We start from the raw sequence: 17,220 nt of genomic DNA, 5'->3' as shown, positions 1-17,220 counted from the left end.
CAAAATGACATGTATAAAGAAGTTCAAAGCAGGGAAAAAATTGGATACTGATAACTGACACCATATACAAAGAAAAATGTGTTCTATTCTTCTTTCTCTAGCAAAAGGTTTGCTGGGTGGCTTTATTAGCTAAAGCAGACCTGCTGCATCCTCTGAAAAGCATGTAACTTTCCTATTACTGACACTCCACAGCCTCCTCTTTGGTGTGAGCAGTGCCTGGGTTTCACTGACTACAGGTGCTAGATGTGAAGAAAAGTTGCAGCCACGTACCACAGTTGTCTTCGTCAGCCCGATTCCCGCAGTTATCCTCACCATTGCAGTGCAGCTGCTGGGGCAAACACTTGGTGATATTGCCACATGGAAAGTAGCCCACGGGGCACCTGGTGCCAGCTCCAGACACATGATCTTCCAAAGAGTCACAGATGACTAAATAGGACCAGAAAAAAAATGTTTATTTTATGATGTGCTTAAAGGTATTTGATATTATGTCTTTGTAAATACTCATTTACATTTGAATGTGAATATCAAGCAAGAAAAATGTATTAATTAATTTGACATGAAATTACAAATAGTATATGAAGTACATGTTAAACTTGACAAAAATACATTGTTAGTTAACTAAAATTTTCTTTGATATAAAGCAAATAGGTAAACTCTCCCTATTCATCCTCAGAATAAGATCAAAATGTAAATTATACAAGACAAATGACCTAAAGCCATTATTTTAAAGGATTATTTTGCTATTTATGATAACAATATACCAGATTACCTATAGGTATTCCCGCCCATCGAAGGGTGGTTGGAGCCTGATGATCTTTAGGGTCCCTTCCAGCCCAAACCATTCTATGACATCAATTTGTGCTGAAATTTTAGACCCAGATAGGTAAGTCCATTTTTACGAAGTCAGATGTATATATGTTTGATTATATTCTAATTTTAAAGAAATTTCTTGGTGTAAATGGATCAAGGATCCAAGAACAAGGCAACTAACATCAAATCTGTGACACAGTTTTGCTGAAAATGGAGTAAGACACCATGAAGGGGCCAATTATGAATCCTTCAGAAGAGTTGTTGGTCTTATCCAAAAACTGTGGAAATATTGGTCAGAATGTATCAGTGTGAAGTTTATATACACAGGTGCTGTTCTGCTGAGCCCATGCTTTGTAGGAAGGAACTTCAGAGAACACAGGGCTTCATTCAAGCAGTGCAGATGGGAAAGCCAGAGGGAGCTGATGAAGGACTCCAGGGCAGCTGGAGGACTCTGCCTATCCTCTGTTCTCTGTGCTGCAGCAGCTGCAATTACCCACATTTGCAGATGCATGATGCCTTACCAGTCCCACCAGTGTACCTGAGAGACAAATTCTGCCATAACTATTTGTTTCCAAAAAACCATGACTGATCTATTGCTTCTGTAATGGATTGCAGGATACCAAGTCAGATTTCTTGTCGTATGAGATTAACTTCTTTCCGAGAGCATGCTATGGAGAGAGTTTAAAATTACTCTAGAATTAAATTTGTTCAGTCCACAATACGTTGGTAATGGAGAAAAGCATCATCAAGACAGAACACTATCCAGTGTTCTGCACTTTCAAAGCTTCCCTAAACCTGCCTAGCATCTTTCTGCAAGAGTCTGCTAATTTAATTTTTGAAGCACTTTCAAAAAGGAGTATCACTTTCTTATTAGAGTTACCATTTGACTTGATGCACACTGTTACAAAAAAAAACCAAAAATCAAATGCAAATTATACTTTAAATTTTATTGCTGTCTTACTCTCTACAAACTTTATTAACCGTGATGTGATGCTTGTTCAGATAGTAAACTGCTAATTCTGAAACATGCAACTATTTTCCTAGGTTATTTTCAAATACAAAGTGTAAATCTTTCACAGAACTTTCCCAGATTAACAAGTAAGGTTCTTCTACAACATCTGATTTTTTGCACTCATTTTTCTCTTGGACAAAGAGAAATCACCTGAAATTCAATCAAGTACTTCAGATTCATTAAAAAATCTTTTCCAAAGGACTTTCTTCCAGTTAAGCCCTTGACAACGTTTACAACTCTGAAAAATTGAAAAGTAAGAGCTATAGCTGCAGAAAACTGAGATAAATATCTTCTGTATGTACAGAATTATCCTTGCTGTCAGAAAGAAAGTCATATATTCCAGCTAACCACCATTGAATGATTTTGAAAAGTTGATTTGCTTTTACCCACAAATATATAACCTATGCAATTACCCAAAGAGCATTATCTCCTTAAGACTTTTACATATAGGTACCAAAAATAAAGGTGCACCCTAATCACAGGCTGAATTCACATTTGCATGTTGTTCATAAATTTCTCAGCTGTTTTGTGATAGTATTCAGAATATTATGATTAACTTGTTTCATCCAAAAAGAAGTAGCAAAAAAGCTTATGTAAGCATACCATTAAGCAAACAGTGTATGCATAGTACTCAGTGTCTTAAGTTGCTTTCTTAGCAAAAAGCTGAGCAGGCAACTGAGGCTTCCTTAAATGCCTGTTACAATCTGATTACCTACCAAACCATCTGGTAAGAGACACCAGCATGGAAAAAAACTACCATAAATGAAAACATCCCAAACAGACCATCTAAAACCTTTCACATTTTGTCGAGCCTTTTATTCTCCACTTAGAGACATATTTAGACTGATCTGAACCTTGTGCTTAAAGGGGCTGATCACAGTTTAAATTTCAAATGAAAGTATTTATCTTCTCACAGCAGCATTCAGTGGAATTTCACATCATGTTCCAAAAATTATTATTAATAATTCAAATATTATTAATCCCTGAACTAATTAATGAATTTGTGTTGCATTTTAGAAATCTGTACTTTGCCATAAAGAATAAGTCCCTCATGATGTTCATTTTTCTGAATTCTTGGTTCATTTATAACCCTGACAATATCTATTCTGAATCTCTGCATTATTCATTTTGTGCTATGTTGGATTACCCTGGTATGTAAATATCTGCCTGGGAAAGGAGATAACACAGATTCAAAACTCAACAACTTCATCCCAGTTATAAAATCAGTAGAAGCACTGGTCTTTGTCCACTGACTTGTTAAAATCACTTTGTTTATACAAAAATAAGACAGAAATTTGGACTCTGCTGATTGCAGGAGATTTATGTATGGAAAGGCCCCCAACTCTCTGAGGAAATATCTGGTAAAGCTGACAAAGGTAGAGGGGAGATAAGACAGTAAAAACTGTTGTAAAATGTTAGATAATATTCAAACAATTATCTTTCGGATTGAGGAAATTAAATTTTGGTTTTTTTACGTGAGAAAATGGATAAAGATAGCACTGCAACAATAGCTATTAAAAATCATGGTTATTGTTTTGCAAATACAGACTTCACTAACATTGGAGTTCACCATGCCAAGATAATGATCTATCACTCCATCTTTGTGATGTGGTATTAAAGTTGTTGGCTTTTCTACATTTGATTGATTTTCCACTATGAAAAAATTGAACCACTCTTCTTGTATCTTGTTTGTCTTCTTTTTAACAGCTGAAAGAAGATGAAAAGTGATAAACCCATGACAGACTTGCTTATCAGAAGGTTTGCTTTTACAGACACCAAGCAAAAGAGCCTCTTCCTTGTATATCTCGAAGAGAAAATAATCTCCTGCCTTGCTGTGACATAGTGATAATTGCACACATTTCAGCTATTCTGTACTAGAAAATTTCTTTTTCATAATGTTCGGCATAAATATTAAAATATTTGCAATGTTTCTAGATGAAAGAGAAAAGAAATAAATGAACTAGTATCAGTACAAACAGCAAAACCACAAACAAACCTCTTTCTGAAGCTTGTTGTCTCAATACAGAAAAATGTTCTACTTAGCAGCATGTTCATGATACTGAAAATTAAATACTTCTGACTGTCGTGTATTTAGGGTCCCATGAAATCCCCCAAATGAATCTCAAATTTTCAAAAAGAAAACAAGAATTGCTCTTGTGCACCTTTTAAGCTTGTCTAGACTGGCTGCTTTGCGATGCTTATTGCTATAAGACGCCTGCGGTGAAGAAGAAAGTGGATAACTTTCCCTGCTTGTCTTTAAATGTAAGACTAAGTTAACTCTGCTTTCCTTTCTAAAGGAATAAACATGAGTTGGGTTGTCATCTAGTGTAGATGGTAAGGCTTTTTCCTCTGTTTCATGGATGCAGAATCACTGGGGAAGGAACATGACAGCTCCTCTTTAAGAAGTCATAAAATGAAATCAAAAGAAGGAACGCATTTGGGAAAGCCAAGAACAAGATGTTCCCAGGACAACATGGCTTGGCTTCCAACTAAATTGATTCATTAGGCTTGTTAGTTTTGTGCATTCTTTGAAATACAGTGATTGGGTCACAAGTGCTGTTTGAGAAACCAAATAAGGCACATGTGCACTGTAAGAACACAGACTCAACACAGTTACTTGTAGGTTCTTTGAAACAAGTGAGTACAGTCATACTGTTCCCTCTATAGGGAACAGTTCTGGGCTGCTGGGACTGAGTCATGAGTACTTAAACTAACCAAGGGCTTTACTCATTGCTTGGTACCTACTAGTCACACCAGTCTCAACTGTGTCACATACAGGTTCAAATAAAGGCATATTATAATATCAGGAAAATATTTTTGTGTTTTCAAGAATTTCAGTAACATGAAATCCAGAGTCATGAATTCAAAATGACCCATGAATTCTATCAGCCAAATAAGGTAACTTGTTGTATCAATTTCACCTGTAATTTTTGTGCTAGCTTAAAGACTTCAAGCTGATAGTTGATTAAAAAATATCCCTTTCTGCTGAAAGGTATATTAAAGGCATGTGAAATGGATTTGAAAAACCTTTAGCATAACATAGAACAGATCTCATAGGCCTATTATCTTCATTCATAAAGATGAATCATCAGAATGAGGTTATAAAAGTTTACAACTACGAATTACTTTAACTTACAAGATGATTAATTCGTTATTAAAAAAGAATAGAAGGGACTAGTGACTAACTAGTGATCCAATCAACTTGAATCACAAATAATCGGAAAAAAGAAGATAAAACAACTTAAAAAGGTATTTCTTAAAAATAATTTGTTTTCTGAATTTGACCATGACAACAATATGTAGAAGTGAATGAAGAGATGAAGTCCATTATTAGATAATTTTCCTGATTTTGTTATGAATTTTCATCTTCTTCCTACTAAACAAGGGATTTTTAAATAATATAAGACTGAGACAAGGATGAAGTTAGTCCATTGTATTTCAGGATAGAAATAAAATGTTAACTTGTGCATAATTTCATTTAACTTATTATAACTTTACCAGTGAGAACACTTTTTTTTTTCATTATGTAATTTTATAAAGACTCTCCTAAAATTTTCTTTTAGAAGAAGCTTTCTACTGTTATCTGGGAAAATGCAACAGAAATCTCATATTATTAAATATCAATAAAACTAATTTTTAAACTGTCCATAAATAGCATAGTGAAAATAGATTTCAGTTTACAAGAACAAAACAGAATTTATAGACTTGTACTTTAATGCTGCTAATGTACACACACTTGGAGTAAAACCTTGGGAAAAATTTTTATACCAAAATAAACCTTTGTCTAGCGGCAATAGATTTTTTGGCATTAATCCTTGAGGCAAAGTGTCTGTGGCTTAAAGGATTTAAATATCTGTACAAAGTACTCACAGAAGTATAGTTAAACTCTTATCACCACACTGCCTTTTCTGTAATTTTCACCTCTGCTTTGGTAGTTGTCCAGCCCTGAAGTCTATAATATTTTCTAAATGTACATATTGCATATGCATTGTGTTTTTAATTTTAGGTTTGATTGGGTGCAAATGACACAGTGCTATTTACTCAGAATGGCAGATTCATTTCTAAAACACTAGATTTTTTTTTTTTTTTAATAGTTAGCTGTTACTTTTTCATCAGAAATACACTTTCAGTTTTATTGCATTACATTTGTCTTTAGCAAACTATATTAGATGTCACTCTAGGAATATGTAGTACTTGAACTACACACCTAAGTTTATGTTTGTTTCCATTAGACACAATATAGTGCAATGGATTTTAGCAAAAATGGTGCTTATATTACGTCTGTTTCACGCCAATCTGGTAATTATCTTGGATTTTAATTTCATAAAGTACCTTTATCTTGTTGTGGATTACACAATGCTTTCATTTCAGAAGCACTTGCCAAAGCAGAAAATTCGTACTATCTTTTTGAAAATATCACCTCCAATCTCACAAGAACATCACTAGTTATGAGTTATTCCACAGATAATTCAGTCTAATTAATCCAGTTATAAGGTTGGAAGATCCTTGTTGCCTAAGTGCCAGATAAATCCACTCTAGGGCCAGAAACTGCGAGTAGAGCAACTGAGACTGGTGACATGGCACCTTGCCAGAGAATTTGGCTTTTATACCTTTTATTAATTTGCCATTTTGTTCTGATTGCATAGAACTTAGTATAGAAAGATTCTGATGCACATGAAGAACTGAAAGAGATAGTACCTCTAAAAACCCCAATATGAAGCAAAATTAGTTCCATCTGAACCAAATTTTGTCGGGCATTCCCAGAGGTAAGGGTTCTGCACTATGTCTAACAAAGACATGAATTAATGAACAGAGCCAAACTTTTCCATTGCTCCACTTCCCCTTTTCTTTCTCTCCCCAAATAAACAGGATTTAAATGATATCTGACTATTACTTCTGTTTAGAAACAAGCTCTAACTCCATATTCTGGCATGATTTCCAATAGAAAATGCATCAAGGTAAGATTTCCTTTGCCCTGTGTTTTTTGCATCTGTGTAACTCCTCAATTTCACTAATTTCTTTTTCTCAGCAGAGCAATATCTATTTGAAAGCTGGCCATATGAAACACTAGGGTTTTGTTCAAGTGGTGTTAGGTACTGAATAGAAATGATGGCACCAATCCCAATGTGTTAAATACACTATGCTAGTCAGCACCATCCCACCTGGAAGGCCTGGAAGGGGAATACTTAGCCATCAAAATAAAAGAAACTCCTCTCTCAGGAATTGATTCTTTCTCACAACCACCATTGAGTGTGTTTTGCCTGGTTCTTTGAGCCCCAAAAGAAAAGAAATTTGTTGCAAGTAATGTTTTCCCCTCCTCATTTGAAACACAGCATTTATGAGCTAATGATTTAAACATATGAAATAAAAAATAATGGAAAAAGACCTCTTTAGCTTCATACCTGGAATTTTTGAAGTTTTGCAATCCTAGGGTAAAAGGTTTCTTGTATTGCAGTATTTGCCAGGTATCCTACATTTATTTTTGTATCTTATACTCAGTGGGTTCTTTTTTAAACAATCTGAGCAATCCAATAATTGAAAAGTTACTTTAGCCAAAAAGATTAAGGACAGATGTTTATCAATAAATTAGTGTCCCTCAAGCAACAATCACTCACTTCATCTAGATAACTAGCATTCTGAATTTCAATACATAAGGACAGCAGTTAGAGATTACTGTAAAGAAGTTCATTTCAGGCTTGCTGCTTTCAGCAAGCTAATCCAGTCAGCCATGCTTAAAGAAATACTGAGTACTGAAAAGTAAATTATTTAAATTAACAAACAACAGATACTTGTAATATTTCTCTTAAGTTTCCATAAACAAAAGGCAGATTGAAGCAACTTCATGATAAAATATCATATACAGGAGGAAGTTTGTGTACATGTGTACATGCGTAGAAGTAAAAAGAAATCCAACAGATGAGACAGAAAGCACTTGTAGGAAAGCCGTAAGAGAAAGCTGCAATGAGAAAGAGGAATGAAACTGGAAAGGCAATGAAAATGGGATTACTTGCTGACACTCAGATTGTAGGATATTCTGAGAACACATTATTTGCAAAAGAGCAGAACAGCAAAGAATTACCTGGGTATCATTAACTTGTCGTCAAGGCAGAAACAACCTAAAAGATCATAGCCCATTGCCTAACTTTTCTTCCGCCAAAAAGGGCAAGCCTGTCTTCCATTTTCTTCCTGTTGAGTATCTGCACTCTCACCCCCACCCCAAAACAGAAGTTACAGCTAAGCTGTGCATTTTTTTCCAATGTTAGTATGTTTTTGTGATGGGGAAACCAACCCCACAAAACCCCAACAATGTGGTCGAATAAGCATCTTGCAGTGCTGATGATAAAAAAATAGGTTTGAGAGCAGCCAGCCTAGAGAGTCTGAGAAAAAGAACCTGAAGGGTGGCAGTGGGAGATTCCATTATTTCTTTCTCCATCTTTTTTTGCTCTCTAATCTCATTTTGCTAGAGTCACCAGAACTAAGCAAGCTGCACATCAGCCACAATTTCAGATTCCACTATTTTTCCTCTTCTCCCAAGTAGTACAATCTCAACTCTCTAAAAAATAATCTCAGTTATGCTTTTTCTATGACTCCAGACAGAGGAAAAAGTGTTTTGGAAGCCCTAACACTGTATTTGAAATATGAAATGTAATCTAGGTGTTTTTCTCTTTTTCTTTTTTTCCCTCCTTTACTGTGGTTTTAGTAAAGACGGAAAGGATTGCAATAATAGTTCTTACAATGGAACTAAGCCAGCATAACTTGAAGTGAAGCTCTGAAGCACACTCAAGTTTAATCTTGTAACAATGAAAATACATTATTTCTTGGTGAGCTGGAGACAGGCTTATCTGATATATTTTATTTATTCACATACCTTTGTTACTAAGAACCATTTATAACTATTAAGAATTTAAATTTAATATAGAACCACAAGTTAAGATTTGAGATGTGGCTGTGCCCTGTGCCCTATGAGATTCCACCTTCCTAAAGTATTATAAAATATGGAACCCTTTGTCGTTCTGTTTTGAAGCAAAATAATTTGAAAATATTTTAGCAAATCTATTTTCTAAGAGCTCACAGAACTATTTTGTGAAAAATCAATTTGCAGAATGTGCTTAAATAAATGCATTATTATTGGATTCTGACTCATTAATCTTTGATTCCATTTTTAAAAATTGTGAGTTTTCCAATGTCTGCTGTATTCTACTATGAGTATACATAACACCACTAAAAGTTGTGACACTCCAGTTAAGTGCATAAAACAGAAATTATCTCAAGTTAATAGGATTTCTGACTTTCTTGAAGTGAATAATGTTAGGTGGCCAAACCACAGAAATGGGGAATCATTTAGGTTGGAAAAACCTCTGAGATAATGCAGTCCAGCTGTTTGGACCCCATGACCAGAGATGTCTGACTTATTTTTTCTTTTGCAGGTTGTATCAAAATGTGCATGCAGATTAAGAGATTAAGATTAATTTATAACTAGCAGATTTTTTCCATTTATTAATGTACATAAAGAAATGTCACATTCAAATTAGAAAATATAACAAGAAACAGCATGCAGAAGCGTGGCTCCATTTTGGATACACTTTGGCTAAGCAATATTTTTGCATGGATTGCTGTGGATTTAACCTCCATGAAGTCTATAGCTCCTCCTTCTCTTCCTTTAATGCCACATCATCTAACTTAAATGAGGATGGTGTCTGTTCCTGACACTGTTTTCTCATTGCCAGCAGTGACAGAGGAACCAATCTGGAAACCAAGAAACCAATCTTATTAAATGATGATAAGAAAGCTGTGAAGATGTAAATGAAAGATTTAAAAAGAAAAAATGAAAAATTAATCAAATAGTGATAGAGCAGAAAGATGAACGAAGTGTTTTATTTTTGTTAAACCATATTAAGAAAAAGAAAGACCTCATGTGACATCTAAGTCTTAAGGGTGCAGAAAAACCAACTATTCAACACCTGCTTATGATATGCTTTTGGAAAAGTTGAAAGTGGCAGTACTTTTTCTGTATGGCGCTGAGAATCCATACTGAAGAAAAAGAAGGATTAATAAATGCATATTTGTAGTGTTACTTGATTACTAGAAAAGAATTTGTGTGTGAAAACCAGAGTCTATAATTTCTAGGTAAGACTACATAACAGTTGATACACGTATTTTAACAAGGAATTGGAATCCAGAAAATGAGGTCAAGGAGTGTATTTTTATGGTAGATGGGCCTTCCTGAATAAAACTTCTAAAAATGCAGATCGTCTTTGTCGACTGTATTGCTTTTTAGTACTCCAGACTAATCAAGGCATTCACTCATGAGGCTTTTAAATTAATTAATTTAGTCCTTTGCTTCCCCATACACAAAATTTTGGCTTTAAATATTATGTGAGCAGTTCCATTAAGGGATGCTGCTCTTAGCTTATTCCAAAGAAGAGCTGATCAGTTCCTATCTGGTTTTTTTTAAATTGAAACTGAAAACAAAAAGGGCAAAAATGTATTTCTAAATTTAAAAATACCACTTCCACCCACCAACCCTTTTTCCCCATGTTAAGCCTATTATTGACAATCAGGTTGGTGAAGGGAAAAGTCTCTTTGCCCAGGTCAAGCCAGTTATTTCTTCTGCAGAACAGAGGAGAAAGAGGTAATGTTCACCTGCTTTGACAAATTTGTGCATATTTGTGAGCCTCAGTGACTGTACAGTCTCTCCCACTCCTAGTGCCATATTGACACTTGCTCTTCTTTGGAGGAAACAATCTCTTGACTGAGACAAAACATTTTGACCAAATAAAGCCTTAGGATTGATACAGAACAGCTGGGAGGAACACAGCTGAGCTGCACTATATGGGACAGGGTGATTTAACATCCTCTCTGGATAAACTCTGCTAAGTGATCTCACATTCACAGATCCCTCAGGATCAGTGTCACTGCTGATGGGCTCTTCTCCCCACTGCCTGCTCCTCCTCTCCCCCTGACATGAATTCAGCTTCTCCTCCCAGGGCTGGATCTCCCCATCAGGCCACAGCTCCTTAGACTCATTCAAATCCCTGTTTTCCCATCAGTCTTTCCTCCTGGTGTATTTGTCTTGCCCTGTCACACCAGCCAGCTGCATGCTGAATCCCTCATGAGCATTGGGGGAGACACAGCAAGGAGTGAGCACAATACTCTGCATTACATCTTTGCTTGTACACAGCCATTTTATGTGCAACATCAGCTATTAGCAACATATAATCTACATCTGAATTTAAACTCAAGGTCTTCAAATTTCATACATTTCTGATAACACACCTCCATATATTACTAAAGACATTTTATCTACACTTTGATTAGTCTTCTAGTGTATTACTAGCATCTTGCTCTTTAGTCTACAGTTTAACCACTTAAAAGCTACAATATTAAATTTCTAATCAGTTCCTCATACAGCTACAATAATTAGACTTACTTTTAAGTAGTCAGAGTTTACTTAGAATACAGTTTAGAATATAATATTATTGCCCAGATGGGGACCTGAGACTTTAACATGTGTGTGGCAAGAGTTTCTACAAATTTGAGGTTTTTACTTTCAGAATCAGTCAGTTTCACAGACTACTTAAAGCACATCTTTTAGAGACGTCAGTGGCAGCCATGCAATGAACACTGCCACAACAGGATGATCCAGTCAAAACCCCCAGAAAATCTGCCATATAATTATTATCCATTTGTAAGGCTTTTAGAGCAAGAAACAGGAAGAAAAATGTTTCCCACAGCAGAGTTCAGCTGCTCATGAAATGGCCTTCATTTTTTAATCCCCAGCCTCAACCACATTTTACCTTAATCTTCTACAGCAAATGATGAAGGGATCACACAGGCAGCATAATTCACTGTAATTTTTGATTCATCCTTTTAATGGACACAAAGCATGTGTTTTTGTGGAGCTACAACATGAAGAAAATTCAGTATGGGCACGTAGCACAAATTTATATTGTGTCCTCTGCCTAAATTCCTAAACACTGAGTTTACAAAATTAACTTTCTCTGACATAGGCAACATTAACAAATAGAAGAGAAAATCAGTTTCCCTCCAGCATTTTAGAGCAGGACACCATGCTGCATCGCTAGTTCAGATCCTTTAGCTCTCCAGACCTTTGTTTTTTGAGAGGGTAGAGTGATCTGACAGTGCTGATCACCAGCCTCTAAGCAGAGGTGCTACTGAGAGGAGACATTTTGAAAGAAGACAGTAAGTCACGGGACAATCTTGGGCTTCGTTCTGGCTTTGTAACACAGTGCTCAGCCTACCAAGCACAGCTCCTTTTTCTGCTCAGACTCATTTTTACCTCACCCCACCTGCTTCACTCCCATCCTTTCATGTCTGATCACTACCTGTTTCCCACCATCTCATCCCCTTCTTTCTGTACAGAATCCTAGTTCTGATCTCACCATTTTCTGACTTCATTCTTCAGATGGCCACTCCCCTCTCTCAGAACTCCCTATCCTCCTCCTTTAATTAATTTACTGTTCCCTGCTGGCTGCCTTTTCACATCCTTTTCCTCAGTCTCAACTCTCCCAGCTAATAGTCCTCCTGACTTCCATTTTCCCTTTCTAAGTAGCATTACTCTTTTCTCTCAACTCTCTGTTTCACTGTCCCATCTACCTGTCCCTTTTGTCTCTGCTTTCCTTGTCCTTTTTCAGTCCTTCCCAATACATTTTCACCTCCCCTGCTGCTCAGACACAACAATTATGACTTTCTAATCCTCTTGGCTTCCTGAGCCTCCCAGCCTTGCACCAGCCATTTCAAAATCTGATTTGATGGCTTCAAAGTCATGGCACTCAACAGAAAATGCATGATGAGGTGACTGGTGACAGATCCTCTGGATGTCACACTGGTCTCTAGCAACAAGTAACATCTATTAGAAAAGGATTATTTTCTTTACTGCAACTGGGCTTGAGCAGCCTCATCAGCTCTGGTGGGATAGCCCATCTGAGGATTATCTCTCAGGCCCAGTGATATTGTAGAGGGATACTTCAAGAAGTTCTGTTTAAGAAAATTTTTTGCTTAATACAAGATTATCCAAATTGATCAATGTAGGCAAAATACCAATTCCTCACATTCAGAAAAAATTTTGGTAAAGTTTTGCTTGTCTTCTTGCTCAAGGTTCACAGATTGCACATACAATTTCAGAGCAAGTGGTTCAAGTTAGAGTTTCTATAAACAGTCAATACAGGTTTTCAACTTGGGTAGCTCCTGGCGCTGTTAATGAAGAGATGAAAACATTCTTGCTCAAGCAGCCACTGCAGGATCTAACTTTCAAAGCTTCAATTTACCATTATGTAATTTTTTTTACTACCCTCTAACTGATATTAGAGTAAATTTTCCTCAGGAAATCTAGCCTGCATCCCTGATTTTCTGCAAATATACTGATTTTCATGTTTTGCATCTATATATTCACACAAGATGCACATTGTTCTTCTACAGGAAAGCCAGACAGATTAATGCTCAAGTTAAATGAAAGAAATAACCAAATATTATTATTACACAATGATGATTTGAGCTTGTGCAAAGGCTGAAGTAATTTCACTTTCCTATTTATAAATCTGGACGGAATCTTAAAATATGTTGCAAACTATGTAAACAGGAGCACAATCATAAACTTGTAATTTTCTGAAGAATTCAGGATTGTCTCTTTCCCACATTTGACAGAAAGCAATCGGTATAAAAGATCTTGGCCTTCAAAACAGCTGTCACCTGCATGAAGTACTAGAACAAGTGAAGAGATTCAGATGGTTTAAGGAAGATTATCCTTGGCATTTTAAAGTGAGGGTAAAGTAAGGAAAAAATTATGAGGGGAGAACAGAAAGGGGAAGCTAAGAGAAGTGGAGGTACCAGCAGAAGTGGGATTGGAAACATCGGGTAGAGGCACAGAGCATAAAGGGTTAAAATTCTAAGAGTTGTAATTGTTTCTTACAAGGAGCCTGCCAAATCCCTTTTGGAACTCACTTTGAATATTTTTCAATACTAATGTTCTTCTGTTTTGCTTAATGATTGATAAATGAATTGTTTGAGATCCTGTCAGTTAGCCAAGGTCCAAGAGAGTAAAATAGCTTTTGTCCCCAGAAAGCCAATCAAAGGGACATTAAAGGCACAACTATGCACTACAGTTATTGCAGCAATTACAGCTGATTCTTTTGCTAAGAGAAAAGATGCAGCAATAGCCAGTGCAATGCCAGCCCAGCCACACAGCTGAAATGACCCACTAGCTTTGCAAGACAGGTAACCCACCCAGGCAGAAGTTCATCCTGGCTACACAGCCAGTGCTGCCAGTTCCATGGCTGGAGTCTGAATTTACTTATCTCCATGTTATAGTCACTGCTCTTGTGCTGACAAAAATCATGATACAGATGCTGCTTTGTTTTCTTAGAAACCTCCATGTGGGACAGTGTATTCAACTTGGGAAGATAGTCAGGCAGTAGCCAGCACATACAAAGCTCAACTGCTTAAATTAGTTTGATTATTTAGATTTTGGAGGGAAAGGCTTTTCATATCTATATCTATATCTATATCTATATCTATATCTATATCTATATCTATATCTATATCTATATCTATATCTATATCGATATAGATATAGATATAGATATAGATATAGATATAGATATAGATATAGATATATATAAAAGATATAATAAAGAATCTCAAGGAAGAGAGCAAAAAAAAGTGATTGAACTATAGCTGTTGAATGGAAAACTAAAGAGTCACAGCTTGAGTGGATCAGGTAAACAAAATTAGTAGCTTTCATACAATATATACTCCTTATTTTACTTTTTAAAGAATTAGAAGGATCTGTGATTTTGTAGAAAAAAAAATACCAGCACACACAAAAACTCCAAACATAAAAACCTCTACAAGAAAATGGAGATGAACTTGCAGCAGTCCACAAAAAAAAAAAAACCAACAAAAAAACCAACAATTCCTAAGGACAGTCATACTTACTACAGGAATGTTTAATATCACCGAGCCTAATGGCTTGAGCTGAGCTGAAGTCTATTGAGCAGGTGAAATCAGCCTGCTTGTAGGTGTGGTTATAATTTGCATTGCTGGCTAAAGCTCCCAAAGGCAGGGAAGCTGTGAACTGTGCACTGAGCTAGGTGCAGAGATGTGACACTAAATAGGAGCTAATTTTGGTGCAAAAAAGAGCCTTAACAGGTGCTAGAGACTCCAGGCAACATGCTTTAATCTATGAATTCCTATCTTCTCACTCTAACAAACCTAGACAAGCCATGTAGTTTTCTAATAATACACTATATATAATGTATATGCCTAAAAAGGTAATGGCCATCATAACTAGTAGGCCCTAATCACAGTCCCCATCTGCTATCCTATTTTGAAATATGCTTTAATATATTCCATTATATTTTATAAACTCCATAGCACAGATGAATTTAACAACAGAAATTATAGAAATAATTTGCACATCTTTTATGAAGGTTTCTATATTTTAATGCTTTGGCATAGAAAACAGTAATGTGAAAGGTTTAATTTGTTGAAAACACTTATGTTATGCTTTTATTCTGCATAACTGGAAATACTACTTTAAATATTGAATTATAGCTCATGGGAACTGCAGGTGCATATGAAACCAGACCTTTTTCACAGGTTTGATACTATGTCATTATTGTTGCATTCCTAATTCCAAATTCACTAATATCCCTGGCTTTTTTCATGCATGCAGGTCGCAATTATGTATTCCTCTAAAACATTCAGGCACTGCTTAGAGTTTTTCCACTAATTTAACTGAGTTTTGTGACTAGAAAAATAGCTGTGTATGGAGCTCTATTTCCCAAGCTCCTAGTGGGGGCAATACCCCTTAAAAATCTTATCTTAAGCAGCATCCTGTGAACACATGAACGCAAAATAATTTAATTTAAAAGCAGAAAAGAGAACAAGCTGTTGCACAATGAGGAATATGACAGAATTCAACATTTTGCCCTATTATTTAAACAAAACTGTTCATATTATGAATATGAACATCTACACAATTAATGAAACATTATTTTAGTATTTACATTGGGCAATAGAAAGCAATTTCTAATAGTTACTAACTAAAGAAAATTATAATAATTAGGAACATTCAACCTACAGATCAGCATCACAGGGGTTCACAGGGACAGCTTTACCAAGTCATAAGAAGCACTTACAAACAGGGTACTCAAATGAAATGAAGAAAACATTACTAAAGTAAGCAGTATGTCCAGTGTAACTCACACCACACTGAATTGATTTGTTTCTGAAGGAAAACTAAAATGGAATTCAGACTCCCTCTTGCATGTTATACTGCCTATCATGTTAAAAATTCGTATTACCTGAACACATTCTGCCCTTTGAGAGTTATCTATTCTAGTAGCACTTGCACAATATCACTTCAAACTACTGAACTGAGTCTAAAATGCAGATTTCATGGCATCTGAGTTAAGTCAGCTCTGTAGGTACCTTCAATAAATATTTACAGCAAGTATTTAAGCATTGTTTAAGCTGTTTCTCATTTTTAAATTTCAGCTCATAACTATTAATAGTAACTCTCGAGGCATTAAGTGCAAAAACATCTGATCTTGACATGTAGCTAGTAACCTTCAGAGACTGCATTACACTTCAATTCTATTGAAAAATAACTGACATGAAGAAATGTAAAATAACACTGAGATATCATGGCTTTTGAAAGAAATCCACTCCTGAAGTTCATCAGCTATCTGCTTTGCAATGCTCAAAACAAGAAAGGAAGCCAGGAACACTTACCCTTGGTACCAATAAGCAAGACCATATAGAAGCAGCAGTTGGGTGTCATAGCTGTCCTTCAGCAATTCAATGAATAAAGCCAGTGAATGCTGTCCTTTGAATTGCGCACCAGCCAGAGTGCTGCACGTACAGCCTGCCTCTGAGAGCCTTCAGAGTGGCTGAAGCAAGCTCCCTTCTCTCCCTGCCTTCCTCCCTACTCGCCTTTGCTCTAGGTCTCCCTCTCTCTCCCCTCCCTGGCACACAGGAACATGAAAGTTTCCAGGATCACAGTGTCTCCTCAGGCTCTGCCTTACAGGCCAGGATCTGCTCTGTGGCAGGCAAAGGCTGGGCTGTGTGCATGGACACGGCTCTACCCCAAGGAAAGCTGCTGCTGCTGCTGCTGCTGCTGCTGCTGCTGCACAAAACACAGCCAGGTCCCCAGAAATATCATCAATAGTCCAACCGTTTTGCTTTCTCTTTTTTTTTCTTCCCAAAATTGCAATGCTGCAAGAGGTCTGAGAAGCACAGTTTTATTTAGTCAAATCTGTTTGAAACCAAATGTTTTCTGTAGTTTAGATAAAAACTGGAGGTTTTTCAACCAAGGGGAAGTGAAATTTATAAATACAGTCCCTTTGTAGCAATCCAGACACTCACTGAAATATAGA

The 17,220-nt window shown here is 36.3% G+C and overlaps 1 protein-coding gene across 2 annotated transcripts in view; it reads right to left on the bottom strand.

The window, feature by feature from the left end:
* The window catches only part of RXFP1 (relaxin family peptide receptor 1), a 46,276-nt gene extending 29,474 nt beyond the window's left edge, over positions 1–16,802 (bottom strand). Inside the window, exons 1-2 of one of the 2 annotated variants that reach the window (XM_056490292.1) lie at positions 16,577–16,802; positions 271–426 (exon numbers count right to left, since the gene is read on the bottom strand). In XM_056490292.1, coding sequence (XP_056346267.1) covers positions 271–426; positions 16,577–16,625 — 205 coding nt within the window. In that variant the 5' untranslated portion in view covers positions 16,626–16,802. The remainder of the gene's footprint in view (positions 1–270; positions 427–16,576) is intronic. The other variant, XM_056490293.1, reaches the window with a different exon arrangement.
* Positions 16,803–17,220: the final 418 nt, after the last annotated feature.

Source organism: Oenanthe melanoleuca, chromosome 4 (assembly GCF_029582105.1).
Source record: "Oenanthe melanoleuca isolate GR-GAL-2019-014 chromosome 4, OMel1.0, whole genome shotgun sequence".
NCBI lineage: Eukaryota > Metazoa > Chordata > Aves > Passeriformes > Muscicapidae > Oenanthe > Oenanthe melanoleuca.
This window is presented reverse-complemented; position numbering and strand designations above follow the sequence as displayed.